This window comes from Takifugu rubripes, chromosome 18 (genome assembly GCF_901000725.2).
Source record: "Takifugu rubripes chromosome 18, fTakRub1.2, whole genome shotgun sequence".
Lineage (NCBI taxonomy): Eukaryota > Metazoa > Chordata > Actinopteri > Tetraodontiformes > Tetraodontidae > Takifugu > Takifugu rubripes.
The window spans coordinates 8,884,275-8,907,930 of record NC_042302.1 but is presented as its reverse complement, the minus strand read 5'-3'; the positions used below and the strand labels follow the sequence as shown (position 1 = coordinate 8,907,930).

General features: G+C 50.7%; 1 protein-coding gene across 13 annotated transcripts in view; it reads left to right on the top strand.

The window, feature by feature from the left end:
* Positions 1-23,656, top strand: part of sox5 (SRY-box transcription factor 5) — a 148,680-nt gene that overhangs the window by 91,481 nt on the left and 33,543 nt on the right. For all 13 annotated transcript variants that reach the window (XM_029825248.1, XM_029825246.1, XM_029825244.1 and 10 more), the window contains 2 exons: positions 2,383-2,578; positions 8,139-8,361. In XM_029825248.1, the coding sequence (XP_029681108.1) occupies positions 2,383-2,578; positions 8,139-8,361 (419 nt within the window). The remainder of the gene's footprint in view (positions 1-2,382; positions 2,579-8,138; positions 8,362-23,656) is intronic.

Below are 23,656 nucleotides of genomic sequence, written 5' to 3'. Positions count from 1 at the left end.
CCCCTTAATGGACGACCGTCGCTGTCCGATTAGTGACTTAGCGGCGGTGGACATATGCGATATGAAGAGGGACTTAGCCGAGAAGCCGCTAATCATCAAAAAGCTGAGAGGAAGTGGTGCTTTAATCTCAGCTTAGTGCTCTCACCGTGCGCATCCTGCGAGGGAACATGGACTTTGGTATTTTTCCATTGACAGTTTAAATAAATAACGATGTTTTTTTTGTTTTTTGTTTTGAAAAAGCCCTCTTTGAATATTGTGGAATTAAAGTGACGCCTTTTAAAATGCGCCTATTTGTGTCAATTGTTTGTATATTCCTTTTTTTTAATGGCTATTATTGGGGTAAAATTATGCTAATATTCTCTAATTACGACCTGGACCTGCCTGCCAATTTGTCGCCTTAATAAACCCTCATCTTTCTTTTTAATCCTCTTCATCGCTCCACGCTCTCGAGCAGCGTCCTCCAGGTCTCCGCCGGCGTGACGGCGCTGCCAAACTTTAAATGAAGTAGCCGGAGTAACCTGCACACCCGCCGTGCCCAATTGTATAGTAATTCCACTTCAAAGGCGGAAAACGTGAGGGGGGAGAAGAAGGGATTTTATAGCCGGAGAGGAGCCGCGAACGGCCTTCCCATTCATCTGCACCCACCTCCGAGGAAGCGCTGGCGAAGTGGGGGGGGGCAGAGGGTGTCGGGAGGAAGAAGATGATGAAGGAGTGAAAACACAAACTTAAAAATGTGATTAAAGGTTTGCAACTAGCTTTCCCCGACGCCAGGCTTTCACTTCCTGTTCATCTGTAACCTTCCGCCCAGATATGCCAGCGTGGCTACCGTGGCCGAACGACCCACAATAAAACTGTTTTTTTTAAAAAACGCAATTAAAAAAAAAAAAAAAGCCGTCACGTGCTGATCCTGCTGCCGAGAGGGGGTTTGGGACAGGTCTGCGTGGAGGTGCGTCCCAAAGACAAGGCCTCAGTGTGAGAGAGTGAAAGGAGGTAAAGTAAACAGGCAGTGACGAGGACAGACCTGCAGTGTTCGGGGTCCTCTGTCGTTTGTGTGCGCTGAAAGCCCCGGAGTTTGTACAGCTGGGCCTGAGCACATACAGTTTTCCTTATCCCGCCTTTCCTAAGTAGCAGAAATGTTACTTTCCAGCATTTATTAGCCGACGTTTGTCACTTAAAAGGACACAAACTTCCTTTTGCTGCCTGGTTTTTGCCGGATCGAAGTCTGTTTACCTTCAGCAAAAGTTTGAGACGAGGTCGGATCTGTCGGCCAAAATGAGCCGATCTGCAGTATGGAAGCTTGTCTGGAGTCTCCCTGACTTGTTGTGGTTCCTAGCCTAGCGCCCCCCCCCCCCCCCTGCTGTCCTAATGTAAATAAGCTATGAATTAGCGCTGCTCCCATGCAGGAACAATGCCAGATGTACAGTTTAGAGGAAATCCAATAGAGTGAAGACTGTAATCAGTTTACCAGAGACGGGCGGAGACATATGGGGTGGGAGGGGGGGGCGATGGGAGAAGGTGTAGCTGTTTTTGACTACTTTTTTCTTCTTTTTTCGCGTCACTTTCGACCCCCCCCACTCCTGTCCCTAACGCCGCCCGAGCGTTTGCAGCCTATTACCTGGGGTCACCGCCGCGCCGGCTTCAAGGCTGACAAGTGCAGCTGAAAGCACTCAGGCAATGCTGAAAACCACATTATATTCTATTACCGCCACGCAGTCGGCGCATCCCTATTCATGTGGAGGACGGGGAGGCAAATTCACCTCCAGAGAGGCAGATTTCACCTAATAGATGTGGCTTTTTATCCTTTCTTTCTTTTCAGGGGAACAAAGCTGCGGGAACAACTGCAAACAGTGTGCTCCTTATGTTCCGTACCATTTTCCTCCAGCTTCCCGTATTGTCCAGAGCTTTTCATAAACGCGTTATTACCTCTGCGCGGACTCCTCTGTCTTTATCACCCCGTCTCCGCGCCGTTCCCACTCGCTGTTTCATTCTGAAAGCCTATTGTCGAGGCTCGGTCATTTCCGACACAATGCTGGTGCAAGCGGGCTCCATTTGCGGTAATGGCCCCGGCCCTTTTTCACAGCGTGAATGTTGAGTGGCCCCCCGATTGTAAGCAGCCTGTACGTCCTCGGGGAGCCCGCCAACGGCGCCCGAGGGGTAGTTTTTAAGTTTAAAGGGTAAAAATTCTGGAGAGGTTTAAGATGCGATTCAAAATTTCACGGAAGTGGCTGGAAAAAAAAAGTTGGATCGGAACCACCAGAAGTTAGCGAAACCACGGCGCGCTCTCGCCGCCGTCTAGCTCCACCCGTCGACCCCTTAAATCGTCTTATAAAATATCGCTAACTCTTTCTCTCTCGCGCTTTCGTTTTTTGTTTTTTTTTCCAGGATGTCTTCCAAGCGACCAGCCTCTCCATATGGGGGGACAGATGGAGAGGTAACCATGGCAACCAGCAGACAGCGAGTGGAGGACGAGGATAGCGAGGGACTGGGCGGCGTCATCCACCTCCCCCTGGCGTCCTATTGCAGCAAGGTGGCCCCTCGCTCGCCCCCCAACCGTAACCTGGACAGTCCCTCTAACATGGTAAGGACGGCCGACGTTAGCATCGCCGCTGCAGGACTCGGGGTCAGGGGGTGTCGCAGCGGGTGTCGCAGCGGGTGCACGTGTGTGAGTGTGTGTAACGTCCTCGGCGTGTCAGAGCGCTGGAGCCTGTGGACTCTTGTTCGGAAAACTTTTCTCAAAGTTTGAGTCTTCTAATATTAGCATTTCCTTAGCAACCAAATGAGCCAGCATACCACTGTTTTTTTTGTTTTTTTTAAAAAATTCTCCTCATAAATGAGGTTGGAAATTCAAGTGTTATTGAGGCGTTTGGATACTTCACATCTTTGGATTGGAAGAATGGGAATTAGGGCGTTCATCCTGACCCGGCAAAGTGGGATTAACGGCACCGGAGGAGGCAAAAAGCCCTTGTTCTAAATTGGGGGTGGGGAGGTGGGGGGGTCATGTAAGAGAAGGAACTCAGATTGGTCTTTACTGATTGTGAAAAACGGCGGCTGCTCCACCTCCCAGCGCCGGAGACCTCGACCATGAGCGATCAGGATGTTTGTGCGGGCGTCTGACAAAAAAAGATGCATTTCTAAAGAAGCCTGGAAGTGAAAATTAGTTTGTTGCTCATGGATCCGGGCGGGGGCGGTCACGGGGGTTCAGCGCCACCATCGGGGAGTGCACGAGTTTCTGCCTCCGGCCCTTTTGATGCACAGTTGAAGGAAGCGTTGCGGCGAGTCCCTTTTCCCAGGAGGAGGCGTGCGCTGGTGTAATACCCTCGTATCACGTATTCCTGCTAAGGATCACTTGGTAATTCCTATCAAAATTGAATTTTCGGTCACCGGTGAAGCCCGTGTACAGCATTAATACCTCTTCAGTGCGTTGTTCACACACGCAGCATTTCAGCTATCTCCTTGATACACGCCTTGTCGCCGCCGCGCGCTGATAACAGCTGTCGACCTTTCCCCCATGCTGACTACAAATGCTTTCACGCTGTAAAACAATGAAGCCGTGCTTAGGAGCCATAATGGAGAGCTAATTCCATAATTAGCCTGCTGATTAGCCTGCGTGGCCCTCCGTGCTCAGGCTTGCGTGGCAAGGTGCCTACTGTAAACCAAAGTCCTGGGACCGAGCGGGCGTGCAATCATTCGCGGAGCAACACTCGCCGGGTGCTCACGAGGACTTTGATTATATTTTTCCGTATGAAATGTAATTGCTTAATCTAACTCGTGGGTTGCCGAGTGCAACACTCCAGATGCCGCTGCACCTGTTTGTGACCATTTGGAAACGAGACTGAGCAGCCAGCAATGTTATACACTGTGCATTTAAGCGTCTTCGGGATTGGTTATAAATTGATCAAAATTGGTTCTTCAGCAGCTCGGTTGCTAAATGGGTGTGTGTGTGTGTTAGCAATCTGGCTATCGCATATCTGTGTGTGTTTAGCGTATAGAACGTGGGTCTGATCACTCTGTTGCTGACAGCCAGTAAAGAGGGGATGAAGAAAAACGTGGCCACGGGGGGATTTACAGTCGGGCCGGGGGCGGAGGTCTGCCTCTCTCTGGGCAATTGTCAGGAAGTGATAGGAGCAACAAATGGCTCATGGGCGACCAGTTGACTCGCAAGCCAAGTAGCAGGAGGCTAGTCGGGGGGGAGGTGAGATTACAGCTTTATCTTGTCATTGTAAATTAACACAGCAGCGGAGAGGTACACAGCAACACACTGACCTCTTCATCCCGCCTGCCTGCTCGCCTCTTTACGGACGCCGAGGCAGACGGGAGCATGACAACAGTGGCGAAGGCGTAGAAATGCCTCTCAAAGCAAAGCGAGTGCAGCCGCCTGCAACAGAAAGCTGCAGTCGCCATTAAAACAGTTCCATTTCCAGCCGTCGCTGTGAAGAAGCTAAAATTGTCATATGCTGCTAACTTTTTTTTACTTTAAACTCTGTGTTTCTATTAAAGAATCGGCTTATCCTCCAAACAGCCAGATAACAGTCATTTGCATGTTTATGCGTTAGCTTGCTTGTCCCAGCTTGAGGGACCCGGGAAGTCAAACCTGACAGCGACTGCGTTTAGCCGTGGCATGTAAAGGGATTTGACGCATGTGTGTGTGTGTGTTTTGGCAGCGCGTGGAAGGTGTGTTGAGTGTATGTCGCCGAGATCGCCCCCACCCCTCCTCTGCAGGAGTGATCAGTAACATTCTGGTGATGGGTATTTTAGTGGAGCAGCTGCTTCCAGTTCTTCATCCTGCCACATTGTCCATGCCTCGATCCACCAGAAACGGCGCCAAGCGATCCGGCATTTCTTTATATATTTTTCCCACACAAACACCTTGCACAGCCTGAGACATGTCAGGCTACGAGATGCGAAAAGAGAAAGAGAGGGTTGCTCCTGTAGGGCAATAGAGAAATTACTGCAGCATCTGTGCTGGGTGGAGGGAAAAAATAGCATTTGGAATTTTTTCCCCCCTTTTCCTGGCAAGAGTGATGTGTTTTTACACCAGCCTCCCCTCACAGATGAGCTTAAGAACACAAAAGTTGTTTAATTCGGTTCCATTGCAGAGGCAGTAAAAGGATAAAGAGAGTGAGGCGCAATTTTCACTTTGTTCCAGTCATTTTGGAAGAGAATTGACATCTGCAAACTAAAGGCAGAACCACCCACACTGCCAGCCTGCCACATCCAGAACATATAAATATATATATATATATAATATATATATGCTGGCGCTCGCACATACACACACACCTACAGGCTATGTGTGCTCTGTGTCACCCGTGTGCACAAACCTGCTCATAAACATGCGCTGGGGAGGGCACCGGCGTTTACAGTATCCAGACATTTTTGTTTGTTCTTGTGAATAAATGCATAAAGATGAGGGGAGGAAAAAAAACTCTTTGATTTTTTTTTTTTCTTTACATAATTTATTTCTTCACAAACCGCCTTCCCGGTGAAAACGCACACCTCGGCCCGTCTGATCCCTCGGACGCCTCTTATTTTGGACCTTTGCGAATCAAAAAAACAACGTTAGCGGGGAAATACGTGGATTACGAGGTCGACTGGTTGAAATGGGGGGGAAGGGGGGGGGGGGGGGTAAAATCATAAGCCATTTAAGTTGCCTTCGGGATCAGGCTGTCTGTGTGACTTCACACATAAATGATGTCACGGGGCCTCATTTCCCAGGTCTTTGAAGACGCCACAGCGCCCCGCTAATTCCCTCTGATTGGGAAATGACCTTCATTGTTGGACTCAGCGCGATGGCATCTCCCTGGCAGATTGCAGACAGGGTGAAGATATCCGACAGCCTCACCCCCCCCCCCCCCCCCAACCCCTCGCCCGTGGTCCCCGCTCCCTGTTTGTTTTATTTGCGCGACATCTTCCTCGCGAAGAGAGCGCGCTGCTGTTTTAAGTAGGCGCTGGATTAGATAAATGGGATGTGACAGGTGTGACTGCTGCCTTCAAGATGCCTGCCTTCCGCCCTCCACGGATCTCTCCGTCAACTCTCTCTCTCTCCCAGTGCCTCTAATGGTGCCGCCACTCTGCCTCCCTCCCTTTTCGCGCTCTCCCGTCATTCCTCTGACTTCTTCCCACTTGCGCTCCCTCGCCGCCGCTTGTCTGCTCGGGTTTGCACTCCGCGTCGCCGCTGATGCAACTCGTAATCATATGTGGAGAATTAGCCTAATCTGAAGAAATAAAGACAGCGACAGAGGGAGACGGGAGCCGTTTGAGCCGACGCTCGGCCAGGCGGTGGGAGAAGCAGCGGCCTTTTTTAGGTCGGCGGCCTCCACCGGAGGTGTCGCGTAGCCAGAAGCCCCTGAGAGTCAGTGAAATGAAAGCCCAAGTCCAGCGCCTGAGCACCAGCTCTGCCGTCATAAACCATATTTTTTGCGCCGTTCTTGATTTCTTTCCGCACCCACGTTGTCGTTTTGTTTCATAAAAGTGTCTCCGTGCGCTCAGGACGGCTGAGGAGCAAATCAGTGAATTATTGAGTGTGCTGACTTTTTCAAAATGTGCAAACGGCAGAGCGAGAGCCAGCGGAGGGTGGAAAACAGCAGGTAATAACGGCGCCTCGCACCCACAATGGAAGCTTCATCAATATTCAGAGCGTCCTCTATAGCCGTTATTGTCCCAGCAGAAGACAGAGGAGCTACCTGAGACACCGCCTCGTCTCCTCAGCTCTGATTTCCTGGAGAATAAAATCTTGGATCATGTGAGGCGTCGCTGACTTCACCCTGGACTGTGATCTCAGTATTAAGTTCCACTTCCAGCAGCCACCACCGGAGTTAATGATTACAAAAGAAATGTTTAGCTTAATACGCTCTAATATACGTTGATGGAGCAGAAATCTCACTTGCGCGCACACCCACGCGCAGACAAACAAAGGTGCCGTATAGGGCGTCGCTGCCCCAGGCGGCGTGCTCCATATTACAGTCAGATTAGCCAAAGATTAGCACTGGGAACGTTGACCCTTTGTCAACAAGAGTCAAGCTGACAGGCTGGGGGGGGTCGATCGCTCGCTCGCCCGCTTCTCTCTTTAATTGATAAGTGCGGCGCACGTTTGCAGCTCACCTGTGCGTCGATGCGCGTGCACGAGGAGCTTTGCCTGTGCGCTGTGTGTCCGTCTGACAGCAGGACAGCGCGTGTCTCTTGGTGACGGCGCTCGTGCTAATTGGTGTTAGCTGGAATTAAGTCTATCGCAGGGAGCAGCCAAACAAACGCAGCTTTAATGGGGTCAAAGTTTAAGATGCTTCGAGTTATTTACAATTGAGCTGCCTCCCAGCTTTTCCTTTTACCGTTTACCCTCCAACCGCATCGAACCTGCCACTCTTCGGTGTTAATCGTCATGTACAAATAACTAAGCCCTCAGCCAGCCAAGAATCTGCTCTATCTGCATTTCTGAAGGTTGTTCAACTTTGCGTCGTGAAGACCAAACTTTGGGCACGAGGAAGTGTTATTATTCATCAGACCAGCTTGGCAGCGAGCTCACAGCCTGCTTGTGAGCTGTATATATTATATTATGTCGCCATCATGCCGATTGTTGGCTTGTCAGCCCTTTCATGGAAGTGATTTGACACCGTTCCAAAGCTTTATTTACTCTGAAAATGGATCTATTTTACTTTCTGATGCTCCCGTTTGATGCTGTTGCATCCTCAGCATTAATTGTCGCGGCTCTTTGGACAAAAGTAGCAGGGCGCTCAAACTTTTCTCTCTTTTTTTCTCATGTTGGCGTTGGACGTCCCTCAAAGCGATCCTGGAGGACGCGTTGTAACGAAGGGTTAGCGTGACTGGAGGAGCGCGTGCGTCCTTTTGCTGCTGTTTCATGTCTTCCTTCTGTAAAGTCCCTCCAAGTCAGTCAAATGCAGATTCCAGAAGATGTGAGAAAAAGTACGGACTAACTTGAGAAAACTGGCCAGGAATGACAGTTGGTTCCACTGAGATATGAGAAGGAGAGATGTTAAGAATAAAGGAAGTATGAGAGAAGGGGAAGGAAGGAGATAATACGTGGGAGGCTGCCAGCTCCTGCCCCGCGTCGTCTTCTGTCCATCTGCTTTAAAAGTTCAGTAATCTGTGGATCTAATAAATTCCTCTCTGCTCCTCCTCTCCAGGACCAGGATGGCATTAAAGGGGGCTCCCTGAGTCCTTACAGCCAGCACAACGCTACCTCACCAGGTAAAGAGGAAGGCGGCGGTGGGGGGCGGGCCTGCAACGACGGCGGCTCGGCCGTGGGGACCCTCGGCACCCCGGAGAGGCGCAAGGGCAGCCTGGCAGATGTGGTGGACACGCTGAAACAACGCAAGATGGAGGAGCTGATCAAGAGCGAACCCGAAGGTGGGTACTGGGGGGGTCGAGGCGCTGCATGGCTGAGGCTCCGCGCGGCTCTGTCACCACTCCCTCATGCTGCTCTCTTCCGTCCTTTTCTCTCTCTCTCTTTTGTATCACTCTCTCCCCCTCTGTTATAACACCCTTACACGTTCAGATAGGATTCAAGTCTTTGTTTTCCCGGCTCGCTCCCAGACAGCGTCAGCTGTTCGGGCCCATTGTTCACCGGCGCCTGCCTGTTTATCATAATGTGACAAATAATGTGTTCTCTTGTAATGTGTTCGCAGCGTTTGATCGAGTCTCCGAGTGAAATAAATCGAATCGCTTTGGCCGACATCTTTAACCTACGAGGCTGTTCTCTCTGCGCTGTTGCCACCAGATTTTTAGCCAAAGGCTACGTAGCTTAGCTCGATTAGCCCCACTTTTCCTGCTCAAATTTAGCCACGAGCTAAGAGTCGGGCAGGAAGAATTAGCCCGTGGCCGGCCCGGATAAACAGATAATGGAGAGTTAATGACGCAGTTTGCACAATCTTTCATGACTCCTCAGAGCTCTTTGCGACTCTTTCACCTCTTCACATTTGCACACTGGTGAGAGAGGCTGCAGCTAATGTAGCAGCTGGATACAGACGCACTCACACACCAGTTGCTGCACCGTCACCAGCAAGTTGCGATTCCACGCGTTGCTCAAAGTCCCCGTTGATCATCTGTTGCTGTCAGAAGCACCCAGAATCCTCTGTGACCCCCCACCAAGCGCTCCTGACTTGTGTTGTTTGCGCGTCGTTATTCCGAGCTGCACTCCTCTAACCTGATTTTCCAGGCGCTTCGTAAAGATTTTCAAGGCTCCAGAGCCGGTCAGCTCTTGTCGTGTGATTGTTTTCCTTCTAGTCAATAGAGAAGCCTGTCGTGGCACATTTTCACCCCCCTCTTCCCCAAGGAAAGCAAAAGAGAAAAGCTCCACTGTTGCTCAAACTGAGCTGTAATTGAGGTATGTTTTGGGTTGCTCGCTCCATCTCTGGACCTCATGAACTGACGGCGCAAGGGAAAATAAACCTCAGCGCTAACGCGTCTTATAAGTCAGCCAAAGGAGCGATAGGAGAGAGAGGAGCGAGGAAGGAGAGAGCGGCGTCTTCGCAGACCCCATTAGCAGCGTGCCACGGCGGTGCGGCATCCAAACCAACCTAGAGCATTATCTGCGCTACGTTTAAATGAGTCCCCCGAACAAAAGGCCCCAGCGCCTCCAGACCCATCGCGCACGCACAAAAAAGCTGAGGCCAACCAAGAGAGAAAGGAATAAAGGAGAGAGTAAAGGAAGAAAGGGGATGTTGAGAAAAGATGAAGAGAGAGAGGGGGGGCTGATGGCATTATTGAACAGAAGATAGAAATCCCCTTTTCTGTGCCTGGCTGGCCATTGTTTGGCTGTGTGGCTCACAAAGGCCATTAGCAGCAAACAGCAGGTTGGGATGAAAATTTAATGAAGGCTTTAATCATTATGAAAGGCCCAGAATATTAGTGCTCTCTCTCTCTCTCTCTCTCTCTCTCTCTCTCGCTCGCTCGCTCGCTCGCTCACACACACACACACACACACATTCATACTGCTTCCAGCTAGATCAATGACACACACAATAAGAGTGTAAGAACATTAACACCAGCAGGGATGTGAATGAGGGGCCAAACACATGAAATGGGTCAGAAAGCGGTAAACATCTCGAAATGGAGTGAGAAGCTCAACCCAACGCAAGCAAGCCCAAAGCTAGACCTCTCTCTCTCTCTCTCTCTCTCTCTCTCACACACACACACACACACACACACACACACACACACACACACACACACACACACACACCCGGTTTGAGAGATACAGTTTTGCCTCTGTGCTTGCTGTTGCTCTACTTAGGCTAGATGAATTGCAGCAGATACTGGGTCAGTGTGTGTGTCTGAATATATATTTGTCACACAACTGTGTGTACGTGTGCGCTTCATGGGAAGGAAGAATTGGATTTAGCTGTATGCATGCAGGAGCGTGTTGGCGTCTAATAAATGACTGGCTGTGTCGTCCCCCATGGCCCGGACCAGCCGTACTCCAGCGCTCTCCTGCTCTCCTCATCCATCTCCTGCCTCACTCCACCGGCCACCTGCTACCCAGGAGATACACAGCGTAGACACACACCCTCACACACACACCAGCGCTTCCGGCCAACGCCAAGACCTGCACGCGCCGGCCCGTCGCCTTTAATGAAGTCTCCAGGAATGCGGAGGGAGGATGACTCGGAATGGAGACGGACGGCGGCCGGTCCGGACGCACGCCGCCCAGAAGCGGCCGGGCGAGCCGCCCGTGCTGGAGTGCGTACGTGTGTCATTAGGCGGAATTATGAGAGCAGAGTCCAGAGCTTGGTGGGGGCTGCGGGGTCAAGAGAAAGAGCCGGCACTAAAACCCTGGGGAGGCTGTACAGGCGCATCCACACACCTGGAGGTTGCCTGACACTTCCTGTTTAACCCCCAGTAACCTCTGAAAGGTGTGTGAGCCCTGGTGTGTGTGAGCCCTGGTGTGTGAGCCCTGGTGTGTGTGAGCCCTGGTGTGTGAGCCCTGGTGTGTGAGCCCTGGTGTGTGTGAGCCCAGCGGTGGGAGCAGGGGTGGCTGGGCGGCAGAGGGGTGAGTGAGTGGATAGATGTTGAAGGGCAGGCCTTGGCCTCTCCTTTATGGCCGTGATCTTGACACGCGTGCAGGAAGACGAGAGCGACCCTCCCAAACACGCTCGCTCTGCAGGTTTACAGCCTTTTCTTCAACGCCGAGGTCAAACAGAATAGTTTTCATGCTCCGCCGTGCTCGCAGCTCCAAGGCACTGGTTTCCATACTGAAAATGCCAACTCAATGACAGATGTCACACAACACACACACACACACAACACACACACACACACACATGCATGTACACGCTCAGCACACACATAGCACTTCATCTATTTTCAAGGCAAGGAGGGAATCCGGCTTTTAGAGAGCACTGAGGCATTTTATAGGACAGCACTTAGGCAAGGCCATTGTGCCACACAAGCACACAGTAGCCTGTGCTCCCTCACGCCTCCGTACACTCCAAAGGGTGACAATGGGAAGGGCGGATACATTCTGCCAGAAGAAAGAGAGGGAGAAAGAAAAGGCTGAGGGGGGCTGGTGGAGAGAGTCGGAGTAGTGGAGGGATTGAGGCAGTCTTTGGTGATCTGGTCCATCAGTCCACCCCCTTCTTCACTTCACTTAATCCAGGCACAGTCCTGCAATCTGGGAGGTTACGTCAAACACGCACACACACGCACACACACGCACTATAAACATCAACAATGGCAGATGCAGCCATTGCAAGTCATCGCAGGGACCCGAGACCACATTCCTAAAGGCAATCGGCAGACTTTCCACACACACACACAGAAAAACACACTCCGGCAGCAGGTTCACAGCTCTAGCGTGGGAGCAGCCGAACGCCTTTGTGTGATTTCCACCCTTTGTCGTTAATTAGTTAGTTGTATAAATTAACGTGAAGTGCAGCGGGACTCTCTCAGCCATTGTTTGCTGCGATCATTCTTCTCAAGCTGGGAAAAGGAAAGGCGAATAACCGCGACAGAGGGGGACTTTGAAAGAGAGAATTGTTTTCCTCGCATTCACAGGCCAGTGAGAAAACGCTCGATTTTGTCGTGTTCGCAGATTAAAGGCCCTGCGAGCCCACAGGCAGCCCTGGCCGAGCACGGGTCCACGTCCTGCGTATGAGGCCCATCGTCTCTCCAACTTCATGGGGAGTTTTTCCCCTTTTTTCAGGGAGCAACAGTTAGCGGGGTTAGCCGTAGCGGACGGACGGCGCTCGCGATTCAAATCAAGTCACTTCTGGTTTTCTTTTTCTTTTTCCTCCTTTGTGGCATGAGAAACCATCAACGTCATGGGGCGAACCTGCGGCCTATTGTGGGGCCGACCATTGTTGGCCGGATGAAAGCCGCATTCAAGTCACTTTTCTTATTGAATTGTTTTGCGTCTGCTTTTCAACGTGGCATTTTCTCTCCAGCCTTGCCCAAGACAATCGGTGGGGATGAAACCCCTTTTCCACCATTCTTCCTAGTCCAGATGAGCAATATTAAGGAGATGAATGGTGTGTGTGTGGGGGGGGGGGGGGGAAGCAGTGCCCCAGCTTTTGTCCAATACATGAGCATAAAGGAGCTTACAGAGACGAGCGAGGGTTCTGAGGTTTTCCTGATGGTGTGTATGTGTGTGTTTGGGCCTCCTGGCGCGGCATTAAGTCGGGATAAAGGCCTCAGGTTCATGAATCAGCCAGGGCCTCCACAGCCCAACTTTTCCCGACCTCCCTGCACTTCCACAGAACGCATGTGTGCTTGTGTTGATACCTGGAGATGAGGAGCTATTTATGGGTGTGTAAAAGCCTGCTTTGCGTCAGTCCGTTCCACATAAAAGCCTCCTGTTCCTCCCAAATATGAGACCAAACCAGAGAAATGTATCTATTCACCCTTTCTCATTACTAAGCCCCGTTGTCCCCCTTTTCCTTTGCTGCAATTTTCCATCCTTGGCTCCTTTCTCTCTTTCCCACAGAGAGACAGAAGAATGTTTTTCTTCTGCAAAATGGCTACAAGATGAATGTGTTTTTACAGAGCGAACCGACTTTCATTCGTCCCCCAATTACGTGATCTAAAGATTATGAAATGTAGACGAGAAATCAGGAGGGGAAAAAAAAAGGCCGACTTTTCTGTGACGCATTTGAATCGAAGCTGCCTGAGAAGCATTAAAGGAATCCTAGTGCCAAACACTTTTCCAAAGGCCAGATGCCCACACTCTCTGAAAGTCCTCGAGTTAACACAACTTTGTTGATCGTCTCTTTAGTCGCTTCCTGACGTGCCAGCAGTTGCGTTGCAAGTGGGTGGATGTTGCGTTTTGGAAATTAAATACTTGTTCGAAATACATTTTAAAAATGTTTTGCCGTGAGATTTAACGCGCAGAGGCCAGAGTTTCTGCAAATAAAGCGCTGAAAGGAACCTTTGATGACTTTTAGCAGTATTCTTTTAGCAATTTGTTACCTTCAATGTCAAGAATTCAGCCGCGCTTGCATGCAGACAGAATTCAGCCGCAGGTTTGAACGGCAGCTCTCCGTCTTCTTCTTCCGAAGCTTCTTGAATGAAGAATCATCGAATCAGGCTTAAACTGTGATGTCAGCATAGCAAAATGATTTAATTCAAGCAGTTCCCATTTATTGTGCTGCATATGTGCATCTAATGTGTATACATATGTTTTCACGCCTGCATTTTTGTTTCTGCTCCCGTGACCTATATAAAAGCTTCCATCCTGTAGCTGCACATCTATACATGCATGTTAGCTTACAGTTGGCCAGAATTTACTTAAAGTCAGCTCTGTGTTAGAGCTTGTTAGCTGTGACTGTGATTGTCCTGTCTCCCCTTTCTAAGCCATTCAGAGTGTGCATGTGTGACGACGTGCACGATATTTGTTTACACATTATTTGCATCGGAGAGAGCATGCTAATATTTATGTGTGACAGAGACTACTCCCCACTTTCCCCTCTCTAATCCGCGCCGGCTAAAGTAGCACAATCTGCTTAGTGCGATTTTTACATCTCGGCTCCAGCGCATGTGAAAGCCGCAGCCCCCCCCCCCCCCCCGTCAACCCCCCCTGTCAGCAGTGCCCAGCGCTGGATTTAAGGCCTGACATGGATGTAAAGGCGCTTTAACAACCTGAGCAGAAATGTGGGCTTGGTGTATATCAGTGCACAGCTCATTGGAGCTGCTAACATGCCGTGAAGCGTCCCCCTCTGGTCAGTGGTCAGTCCATCCGTCCGTCCGTCCGTCAGTCCGTCAGGGTCTATATTAATTAACCCCTGACCGGTGGGTCAGAGGGTCAGAGGGTGGGCTCCACAGATGAAGTGGTAGAGTCTCTGCAGTCGGCCCCAGGGTTCGCGACCCTGAGCCCGCAGCCCAGCCCGCCTTTATTCGAGCCAGATGTTGGGAGACAAGCGTCGGCCATCAGCCACCGTCCCCTCACACAGCCACCCCCCTCCCTCGTGCAGCTGCTCGGCCATCGCCAGTCACTCACGCCGGAGCTGCTGCATGGATCTCTGTCTGTCTTCCCTCCTTGCTCAGCCGATTGCCCCCCCCCCCCCCCCCACCACGCTCCGCTCAAAGGAAGGAGCCCCCGTGTGTGCGTTGCCTGGCAGTACGCCCGCTCTTGTCCTTTTTTCCCTCCCCATCCTTCTCTTCGTTTCCTCCTTCCTCGCTCCCTTTGTCCCCCGTTGTTCTCTGCCCCCGCTTCTAATGGCTCCACTCTCCGTCTCCATTCATACCCCCCACCCCCCACCCCCACATCTCTCCTCCGGCTGGGCTCAGGAGCAGTGAACAGGTGTTGTCTCCTTTTGATTTGGGTGCGTTCGGATTAATGCTGTCAGCTCAGCTGTTAAAACAACTGCCACCGCCAGATGCCAGTCAGTTTGGGGCTGGAGCTGTCACCTACGCGCACGCACACACACACACACACACACACACACACACACACACACACACACACACACACACACACACACACACACACACACACACACAGGCACACTGGGGTTCTGGGCTCATTGTAATTCTGACAAAGCAAATCAGCTGCTGTATGCCAGTCTTGTCTGTGACCCAGGTGTGTTTTTTATGTAGCCTCTCCAAAACATCCCAGTCGGTGACTATAAAAAGGCCATAATGACATGATCCAAAGGAGGGGGGGGGCATTCTAGGCTCCTCCCACACCGGATCACTCCAAGCTATTCATTTAAAGACATTAAGCATCAGCAGTGTAATTCTCCACTAAAGACCAGTAAATTCTTGCTATCACGCTATCTAAAACGAGGCGGTTGAAATGTATCATGGGAAATGTGGAATCCATCTTTTTGTCATCTCAGATTCTTTCATTTGCTAAAACCCCTTTGAGTCATTTAAAGGTATGAAGAACAGTAACCAAATCAAATGCAGCATTTCGATCTCAACATCTGTGCTTCCTTAAACGATTCCCATTATTTCCGAAGAGCCGGCGCTTTTATTTTGACTGTCAGGACTAGGCTCAATTCGTTCGGTTCCCAAATTAAAGTTGACCTTGTTGCAATGAACAGACACACCACGCAAACAAATAATCAGCATCTTGGGACATAAATCCATTCGCAGCCCTCCTCCCAACTCCCAACGCGTTTCACAGGAATAAATTCCAGCGTGTTTTGTGTATTGATGTTTTCTGTAATAGACATTGATGGATTCGCCACAGCGTCCATTTCTACATAATTGTTGAAATTATGTTTGTGCTTTCTCTGTTTTTCCTCTTTTTTTGGCACGCATTCTCTCTTTACACTTATAACGTTGATATTTGTGACTAAAATAACGATTAGCTATGAATATCAATGATCGGTGGTGCGTCAGCGCTGTGTCGGGCTTTTTTAGAGGTGGGTGGAGTTTCAGCCTGGCGTGTGTGTGTGTGCGTGTGTGTTAGATGACGCGTTCATGGGCTTGACGGTGCTGCTGCTACACTCACACATTCCATCTTTTAATTCTGTCCGATTTTAGCACCGTCTTTATCTTTCTTTCAGCGTCCGTCGTCATACCCGCGTCTCCGTTTTCCTCTCGTCTTGGCTCCGAATATTCATTTTGGACGCCCTTGTGATGTCAGAACATTCCAGTCCACTGAGCCAGTAGACATTCACCCCCCAACACTAAAAGCACACACCCTTCACATTAACACTAAAGCTTCTGTCCCCTCTCCAGGGTCTTCCTCGGCCTCGTTACTTTACGCTGCCTTTATTTTCCACCTTCTCTCTCTGCTCTGACTGCGACCGCCGCTAATCATATGTCACCCTCACCTTTTCCACGTGCACGTCGTGCCCCCGTGTTTTGCATCCGAGGACGTGTTATGGTGTTCTCCTGCAGCCTCCCTGCTCACCCCTCCCTATTTCTCCTCACCGTGACGGCCGTAGGCGGCCCACACGTCTCCATACGCTGGCTGATACAGTGAATCTATGGAAACGGCTGGATATACGGTCGCAGGGAGGGGCCGATTTATTGAACTCTGCTTACGCGGCTGTTGGTCACAGCCGGGCGGAAAAAAGGGAGTGAAAGTGAAAAAGTGCGGCAGGAATGTCCACGAAGAAAAGAAGCTGTGACAGAAGGTTTTTATGAAGCCCGCAGAAGAAAAAATGCATTCGCACAGTTAAGTTGTTGAATCGAAGCTTTGATCAGATTAACACAGAACTGATAGAATATAAATAATGAATAAAGGCCATTTTCCAGCGAGCGGGCTTGATTTGATATACATCCAAACCGTTACTTACTGCCTGCTTGTGTCCTTTTATTAAGCGCCCGATTTAGAACAAATCACATCTGAGTGTGCTGACATCCCTTTGGCACGCCTTCAGTCAGTTAAACGCGCTGATCCATAGTTTGTGTGAATAACCAATCAGGGGACACGCTAAACACGCTTTCAACAGCAGTTATTTATGCTATGGACGCAAAATGCACTTATTTGAGACGTATTTAAAACAGGGTTGAAATCAAAGCCTGGATTTAAATAAATGGCAAATTCCGACTCCATTAAGACTCTGAAAGTGAGATTTCACAGCTTGGTGGGGCTCCTTGTGACATTTGAGCTGGTGATTGTGTGTTAAAAGGGTTTATGTTTCTTCAGTGCGCAGCTGTGCTGCAGAATCAGGTGGTTCCGGGCCGCAGAAGCCGTCTTTACCGGGATTCAAACCCTCATCGGCGCCATTTTGTTGTAACCAACTCGGCTTTGTCGGAGTCGTTAGGAAGGGCTCGGCTGCAGTTTTTGAGAATCCCGGATCCGCTCGAGAAAAACAGGATTCTGAAAAAGGCCCATAAATGGGATCCTCAGGTTCATGTAAACACACTCAGACTCTAACAGGTCAGACTCACAAATACTCCCATGCACACGCACACACATGCTAGTCAGCAGAGCATTCCAGCGCTGTTTGGACTGTTGCTGCCACTGGTCTAATGGTTCTCACATGTCTGTCGCCCCGTCTTTGAGCCGTCCGCGGGACAATGCGGGCTATTCTTGAGGCCCAACAATGTGCTCTGTTTTCGTGCCGGTCCGTGCGCAGATGGAACAAACGTTCACACGCAGGGGAGAAGAGACAAAAAAGAGACGGAGACAAATGTCAAGATTCAAATAGACTTGTAAACAGAGAGAGAAGTCTGCGCGTCTGTTTGTACTCGTCAACAGCGTCCGCGCTAACTAAAACAGGCAGGTCCCGCCTCCGCCGGCCGGCACGGCGGAGCTGCTCCACGCCAACTGTCAATCAAAGAGACAACGGGGGCCAAAACTATGATAGTATGAAAAATAACAGTCTTCAGCCATCAGTCGCAAACACACACGCACGCGCGCACGTGAACCAGAGGTTCCAGTCGTACCGCAACGGGCTCCCAACATGCAAAGTAACATTATCGTGTCAGGAGCGTCTCGCTGTTCTCTGTGCGTCCCCGTCATCGCCTTGACAGGCAGACGAAAAGTGCCACAAGTGTGTGTGTGTGTGTGTGTGTGTGTGTCTCTCGCCGAGTTAATGCGCCGGTCTGTTCCCGTCCCGTGCACACCGGACCCCGTGCACAATGTCTTCTTTTGTTGTCATGTTAAAGTGATGCAATAAAGCCACGCAGTGACAAGGGTGGCCCCCGGGGGCTTCCGCGGTGACAAGAGACGGGGAGGACATGGACGCGGAGTGGAGACAAGAGCGCTGAGGAGGGGTTATTGCCACGAGACAGATTGCAAGTGTCATTTTCTATTATGGCACCCCGAGCCAGCGCGGAGGACACACACATGCACACACACTCACACACAGCTACACATGTCTTGGCCTACTTCGACAGGATGCTTTTGACAGGGAGAGACGTGCGCACATCAGGGCTGCGCTGGCATTAAAGCCCCTCCTCAGGATGAGAAAGCAGATTTTTACCCCCCCCCCCCCCCCCCAACCACCCCCATAAAAGCTGAAATCTTCCTCCGTAAAATCCGCCTGCGTGCTGCTCAATCGTTACTGGCTGAGCAATCTCCTTGACCTCTGGCTCGTATCTTTGAACAATTTGGATCGCTGGAAGGAAGAAAAAAGAGAACTGGCGATTGTTACCTCACATCTAATAAGACTGGAGGTTTCCAACCTGACAGCAGCCGCAGGAGTCTCGTCAGAGGAGCCTTTCAGAGGCTCCTCAAAGAATATATTGAGTTTTTAAATACAGCGTGACCCTTTGTTGCATCTGAAACCCCTATTATCTATTCAAAGTCCCTCATGAGGCTGTGTTTGTTAACCAGGCAATTAGCGGGCAGTGTTTGGTGGTTATCAGTTCCACAGCTGACACTCGCTCTCTTCAGCCTGTGACGTACGAGGCAGTAAAATGAAAATGGGATCCGAGCTCGGCCCCATAGTTTGTCCCTAATAAGGTGCAGCGGCAGCAGCTATCAGGGGCCGGACTGAATTAGTCCACAGCGGATTCAAATGTCCCGATGCTATCAAACTCCATTTTAACAATAATGGAGGTCAGACAGGCAACTGGGTTAAAAAAAGAAAAAAGTCTGTTTGTCTATCCGAGGGAACTGTTGTGTCCTGCTAAGACACGGCAGGGAGATAGCATCGCTACAGCTAACACAAAAACAGCAAGTGTGTGTGTGTGTGTGTGTGTGTAGGGGGGTACAGCCAGTGAGCGAAGCCACACAAGGAAAAGTTTTTCGGCGACTTTCTCGAATGTCGCTCCAGATTTTGCCCTTCATCGTTCTTTCACAATGTCGCGCCCTCTCCGTTGCTATTTCTGACTGCCAGTGTGCGGATCTGGCTCGCCGAGATTTCGTGCCAGTGTAAAAATTGGCTGAGGGTTTGGTTCAAATCAAATTGGACATCAGCACCCACAACACCATCTGTTAGGGAAAGGCAGCGGAGTGAAGGGCAGAACGCTGCATTCGGATAAACGCATTTCCAATTTATCAAATTGTTGACTGACACCCCGGTAAACCTTACGCGCCGGTCTATTCTTAGAACGCCACAGATTCACGTCTTGGCATCCTTAAAATTACCATTCAAGAAGAAAAAAGCCGCATCTGTTATTTTGCCCAGTTAAGTTTCTCTTTTTACCTTTTACTTTACCAGCGCAACGCTTATTCTAATAAAAAAGAAAGGCTCTTCTAGTTTTAAATAGAAGCGTCATGGCAGGTGATACTTGCGCATGTGTGCACGCTGCTAACAGGTGTGCCGCCCCAAAATGTGTTTGGAGACACAACTGCGATTGTCGGGGGGAGGGGGGGGGGACCATATGTCCCGCGTTGCTTTAACTTCTTTCACAAGGTGACTAACTCCTGTTGTCATGCTGGTGCATCTATGGGTGCAGGTAGCAGCGCACGTGCACGTCCACATCCTCGGAGATCTGCACCAGTAGGGGGCAAAAACAAGATGGAGGGGGGGGTTGTGTTTTTCTGAGGCACAGCCACCACCTCGACTGGTGCCAAGCACCGTTACCAACTGGTCCCCAGTAACCGGTAGCCGCTGGGGGAGGTGTGAGGTTTCTATACGTCCACCTGTCTATCACAGGAAACCGCTTGTTTTCGTTCCTATTTTTGATACCAGGCTAATCTTGGCGCCACAACGGCGAGTTTGCCACAGCGCCATTGGCCCGCCTTGAGAAGGAATCGATGAAAATGTGTGCAGACACATGGCCCAGCTCAACCAGACATGAATTGATCATCAAATATCAACATCATCATTTGGTTCTGGAGCGCGCCGGTGCTGCCAGTGTGTGTATTAGAGAGGGGGGGTGGGGGCGGTGTCACGAGGGTGTAAATAAGTGCGGAGATATATTCCAAATTCCTCTTTTTTTAGAACTCCTTGGAACGTCTTCATAATGCAGAATGCAGTCTGTTCAAATTCAACATTTGGCAACTGAAAAATTGAAAGACCCTCATGTTAATTTCCTATTTTTGCACCATTTCTGTGCAATTTTCACTTTGCTCCACCGCCACCCGACTGCAGAGTTGCATTTTTAGAAAGAACGGTGCATTTCAGATCTGTTAGCCGTTAGCCGTTTGAGGCTAACCTGGTGATAGTCTCATCGCCATGACTACGCGTGGAGGTTTTCTGTCTGCCGCTCGGCTGCGAGGTGGTAAGTTTCCACCATCTCTCTTCAGCCTAACACAAACTCCACCAGCTCTTGTATAATTGCTTATTCAATGCTGACCCCTGCCCAATTTGGGAGGGAGGAGGGGCGGCGGCGGTGGGGCGGGGTGTAGCCCGAGCCAAGGCCCAAGTCAATGTAGAGCCTGTTTTTTGGAATATAAGAGTCGACCATGGGTCCTGAGCCAGGCCTTTTTCCCGTGGGCCCCCCCCCCCCTTCCTTGTCTTCATTTGCCTCCTTGGCCCTCCGCCCTCCTCCGAGCTTAGCCGGGCCTGGCGCTGGCACAGAGGTCCCTTTGTTGTTCACATCGGGCCAGGCCTCTCCACGTCTCTCGGTCTCGCTCTCTCCTGTCTTCCCAATTCTCTCTCTCTCTCTCTCTCTCTTTTCCACGAACCCCCTTCCACCTCCTCGACATCACCCCTCCTTCATTTCCTTTAAAGGTCCTGGCTTCACAAATATGAGATAATAGGAAAAATAGAGCTGGCTGCTCGCGGTGACTCAGGGTAAGTCGTCGCAGTGAAAAATAGAAGAAGAGAGCGAGTGAGAGAGGGACGCTATTGTGTGGAGAGAGAGAGCTGGACTGGAGAGGAGTCTCCTCCCAGCTCTCTTTTACTCTCCAGCAGCTTCAGAACCTAAAGCTCGCTGCGGATCCAAAAGCCGGAAGGGGCTCAATCTGACACACACACAGAGCTCCTCTCTCTCCGAGTCTCGGCAGGTGGACGCTGATGTTTTGGCTCGGCTGCAGGGCAGCAGCTTGACTCCATTTGAGCCAATGAGCCAAGATAATAGCCGACGATTCCCGCATTATTGTCACCCCCCCCCCCCCCTCCCCGAACCCCAGCTTTTTCCCAGAATGCCCTCCCAGCCGTGCACTGTCAGAACAGCGACGTCACCCTCTGATAAGTACGCGATTAAAAACAAGATGTGAGGTATTAGCCGGGGCGTTTTGAGGGGAAGTCTAAAGCATTCCTCCTCTTGTGTGCGTTTACTCCTCAGTTTGGTCAGGGTTAGAGGCTGCCCCCTCCCACGCCCTTCAGCCGCAGCGAATGCACGGCCCCACGCCCCGGCGCGGGCACCGGGCTCCACCCGCTTACCTCACACAACACAAACACACAACAAAACAGGCAGCGCTGGGAACAGCTTCCTCCGTCTCCATGGAAAGAGTTGCGCCGGCGTCCTATATTATGTGACGGTTGGCCTGGCCCAGCCAGGGGAGCCCGCCATGTTTCCATCCAGCTGTCGGCCGTATTTCATGACAAATTCATAAAGTGTTACACACATAAAAAACAAAAAACAGATGCATTTCCAGCACCAGGGTCGGAGCAAATACAGTAAATACCTGCTTCCCTGAGCAGCAGAGTAAATTCCCAGTTATCCCAACCTCGGTTCTCGTGCAGCACTCCTCCTTCACCTCCTCTGGGACGCCCCCGCTGCCCTCCGGACCACCACTGGATCAGAACGCCCGCTTTCACACCTTCTCAAAACCCCTCGTTTCAACTCCTGTTCAAGGTTTGCATGGAGCTCGTAGCGTTGATACCAAGCATCTCTCCTTTCTTCTTTCCTCTCTCCTCTCCTCTCCTGTCCCCTCCTCTCCTATCCTCTCCTTCTCTACACTCCACTCGACTCCTCTCCCCTCCTCTCCTCTCCTCTCAACTCCTATCCTCTCCTCCTCTCCTCTCCTCTCCTCTCCTGTCCTCTCCTCTCCTACCCTCCTCTACTCTCATCTCTCCTCTCCTCCCCTCCTCTCCTCTCCTCTCTCCTCCTCTCCTATCCTCTCCTCCTCTACACTCGACTCCTCTCCCCTCCTCTCCTCTCCTCTCCTCTCCTCTCGACTCCTATCCTCTCCTCCTCTACACTCCTCTCCTCTCTCCTCCACTCCTCTCCTCTCCCCTCCTCTCCTCTCAACTCCTATCCTCTCCTCCTCTACACTCCTCTCCTCTCTCCTCCACTCCTCTCCTCTCCTCTCTCCTCCCCTCCTCTCCTCTCTCCTCCTGTCCTATCCTCCTCTCTCCTCCTCTACTCTCCTGTCTCCTCCCTTCCCCTCCCCTCCTCTCCTCTCGTCTCTCCCCACGTGCACACACACACACACACACGCACACACTCTCCTGCCCATTTCCTTGCCATTTTTTTGCCCGTCCGACACACAATGAAAAAAGCCTTTTATTAATAGTTAAAGTGGCCCCGGCCTGTCACTGGGGACAATAACTGCAGCGCTGTTAATAAATAACAATAATAACTTGGAGATTGAGACAGAGAGGCAGCGCGATGGAAAGAGAACAGGCGACACTGCCATTTGTTGTTCCCTCTCACTTGTCAAAGCTCTTTGGCTTAAAAGCCTCTGTCATTGTTGAGGGAGAGTGAGCTGGAGTGAGAGACAGAGGAGGATCGGGGGGGCTAATAGCACCTGTTGGGGTGATGGTGAGACAGCTGTCACCAGGGATGTAGGCGTTGGGGGGGAGTAAAAGACAGGAGCAGACTTTTTTCTTCTATTATATCTTCCCGTCGTCTTCTTTGGGTTGGCCTCTGACAGGAGGCACTAAGGCAACATCAGGGACTCGGCAATGCAACCTGCTTTGCTGACTAACTGGCTGAGTGGTTGTGGGAAACCAAGGACAGATTAGTCAGAGTCCAAGGGCAGAGGAGGAAACAGCCGAAGCCCTCGCTCTTGTTGGTGGGTCTTCATCTGCCTTTGCCTGGTCAGCACAATCGCAGTGGTTAGTTAGCACGACGGTTTTTGAATTTATGTCTCTCTCTCTCTCTCTCTCTCTCTCTCTCTCTTTCTGCATAAATAGTATTTAAATTTGACCCTTGTGAGTCTCTGTCTCTCGCTGCTGAGACTGAGGATATTTCTTTCTTAAATCTGTCTTTTTGCTGTTAAAAATAAGAAATGATTTGGCCACCAACAAACTTGGTGCCAGCATCAGTGTTTGGAGGCAGTGTGCACACACTTCCTGCGTATCTGTGGGTGTTTGCGCATTCAAGCGTGTGTGTTTGTGGGCGGACAGGGTTAATCTCACTCTTTCACTAAAACCTCTTCCCTGAGCAAGGCCTCGCATCCTAAATGTAGATCTCTCTCTCTCTCTCTCTCTCTTATTACTCACTTCCTTGTTTTTCCATGTCAAAA